This window comes from Charadrius vociferus, unplaced genomic scaffold (assembly GCF_000708025.1).
Source record: "Charadrius vociferus isolate BGI_N301 unplaced genomic scaffold, ASM70802v2 scaffold259, whole genome shotgun sequence".
NCBI classification, from domain to species: Eukaryota; Metazoa; Chordata; class Aves; order Charadriiformes; family Charadriidae; genus Charadrius; species Charadrius vociferus.
The window spans coordinates 4,362,577-4,364,262 of NW_009661368.1; the positions used below are offsets into that span (position 1 = coordinate 4,362,577).

The 1,686-nt window shown below is 65.2% G+C and overlaps 1 protein-coding gene across 1 annotated transcript in view; it reads left to right on the plus strand.

Moving 5' to 3' along the window:
• The window catches only part of NOL4L (nucleolar protein 4-like), a 47,870-nt gene that overhangs the window by 40,149 nt on the left and 6,035 nt on the right, over nucleotides 1-1,686 (plus strand). The window contains exon 6 of the mRNA XM_009893535.1: nucleotides 1,334-1,605. Coding sequence (XP_009891837.1) covers nucleotides 1,334-1,605 — 272 coding nt within the window. The remainder of the gene's footprint in view (nucleotides 1-1,333; nucleotides 1,606-1,686) is intronic.

A 1,686-nucleotide genomic window follows, 5' to 3' on the forward strand; every position in this document is an offset into this window, starting at 1 on the left:
CCCGCCATCTGCTTGTCGCTGCCGGCAGCTTCTTTGTTCGCCGCCCGGCGCACGCTCGCGCAGGAAGCGGCTCCCCACGTGCTTCGCCCTTTCCCTCTCGCGGAGGCACCTAATGAAATAAAGGATTTACTGCAGCGAGGGGGAGGGAGGGAAGGGGAAACGGGCTGAGCAGTTTGAAAATGTCATGCCTGGCCCCGGGGCTGGGCTCTTTGGCCGGGTGCAGACAGGGCTGGGTGCAGGCAGCGCTGGGCACGGGCAAGGCCGGGCTCTCTGCCATGGCCGGACTGTTCTTCAGAGCAGCACAAGGCGGGAGACCAGCGTGGTGGGAGCCGTGCATGGGCAGGGGACGGTGCCAGGACCTGGAGGTGTGAATGTAACCGAGAGCAAGCAGGAGCCGGGCTGCGTGCCGGCTGTGCGCGGCACCACCGTGGCCGGGCCCCTGGACCACAGGCTCTGCCTGTTCAGGTGGTGGGGGAAAGGGGCGGCCATGCAGCTGCCATGGGGATGGCTCTGGGGTATGTGGAAACAGGGAAGCAGGAGTGCCCGTGTAGGGTGAAGGAGGTCACTTGGGCTTTGAGTGGGACAGGAGTGATGTCTGTGCAGTCCCTGCCCTGTCCCGGCAGCTGCGTGCCGAGGAGCCTTCCCGGGTGGCGTGTCCGCTGTCAACAGAGTTCCTAATGCTGCTTCCAGGTGGCATGAACTCAGGGTTTTCCCGTCCAAGCGAGCCTGTCCTCGTGTGCCATCCCCACACCCCAGCATGTCCCTGAGTCGCTGGTGCTGGAGCTCATTGCCTCCCACCACACCCAGCCCCAAATGGGTCTGGGAGGACTGCACCGGGAGGCGAGGGACCCGGCAGGGAGAGGCAATGCCCCTTTCTCCTCCCTGCAATGCAAACAGAAACCGAAAAGGACCAAATTCCAAAGTTCTTATTCAAGCCAAACCGCCGTGGCCCCAGGTGGAGGCGTGGGGACCATCACCTGCTGGAGGAACGAGTGGCCCAGGCGTGGGGCACGGCAGTGTCCAGCGTGCTTTGTGGGACGAGGGAGCAGAGTTGTGTGATGGCCCTGCAGCCGCAGGCACCGGTGTCCCTCTCTCCAGCTGCTGCATCCCAGGGCCCAAAGTGCCCCTGTGCTGGCCCGGCTCTCGGCAGCGCCTGTGAAAACTCAGCCACCAAGTGAGCCCAGAGCCACCCCGGCCAGGCAGGGGCTGTCAAAACAATGGCACATCCACGCTGCACGTGCCGGTGGTCCTGCAGGTGGGCTCAGGGGAGGCTGGCACCATGAGGACATGGTCCCAAGGCACCACGGCGGTGACCACATGTCCTTTCTTGCAGATGACTCCTCGTCAGAGAGCTGCAGCGGGAATGGCTCCTCCACCCTGAACCCCTCCACCTCCAGCAGCACGCAGGGCGACAGCGCCTTCCCCGAAATGAATGGAAATGGCACCGCGGCCCCCATGGACTTCACCACCTCCGCCGATGACCAGCCCATCAACCTCTGTGACAAGCTCGCGCCTGCCCACGTCACCCCTTCCTACCAGTCGGACAGCTGCAGTGCCGACGGGCTGCGCAGCAGGGTCAAGTACGCGGTGAAGACCACGGCAGAGGTACGGCTCAGGCTGCAGGCGGCCACCACCGGGGCTGTGTGAGACGGGGGAGCCACACGGCCCGGCCAGGGCCGGCGGGGG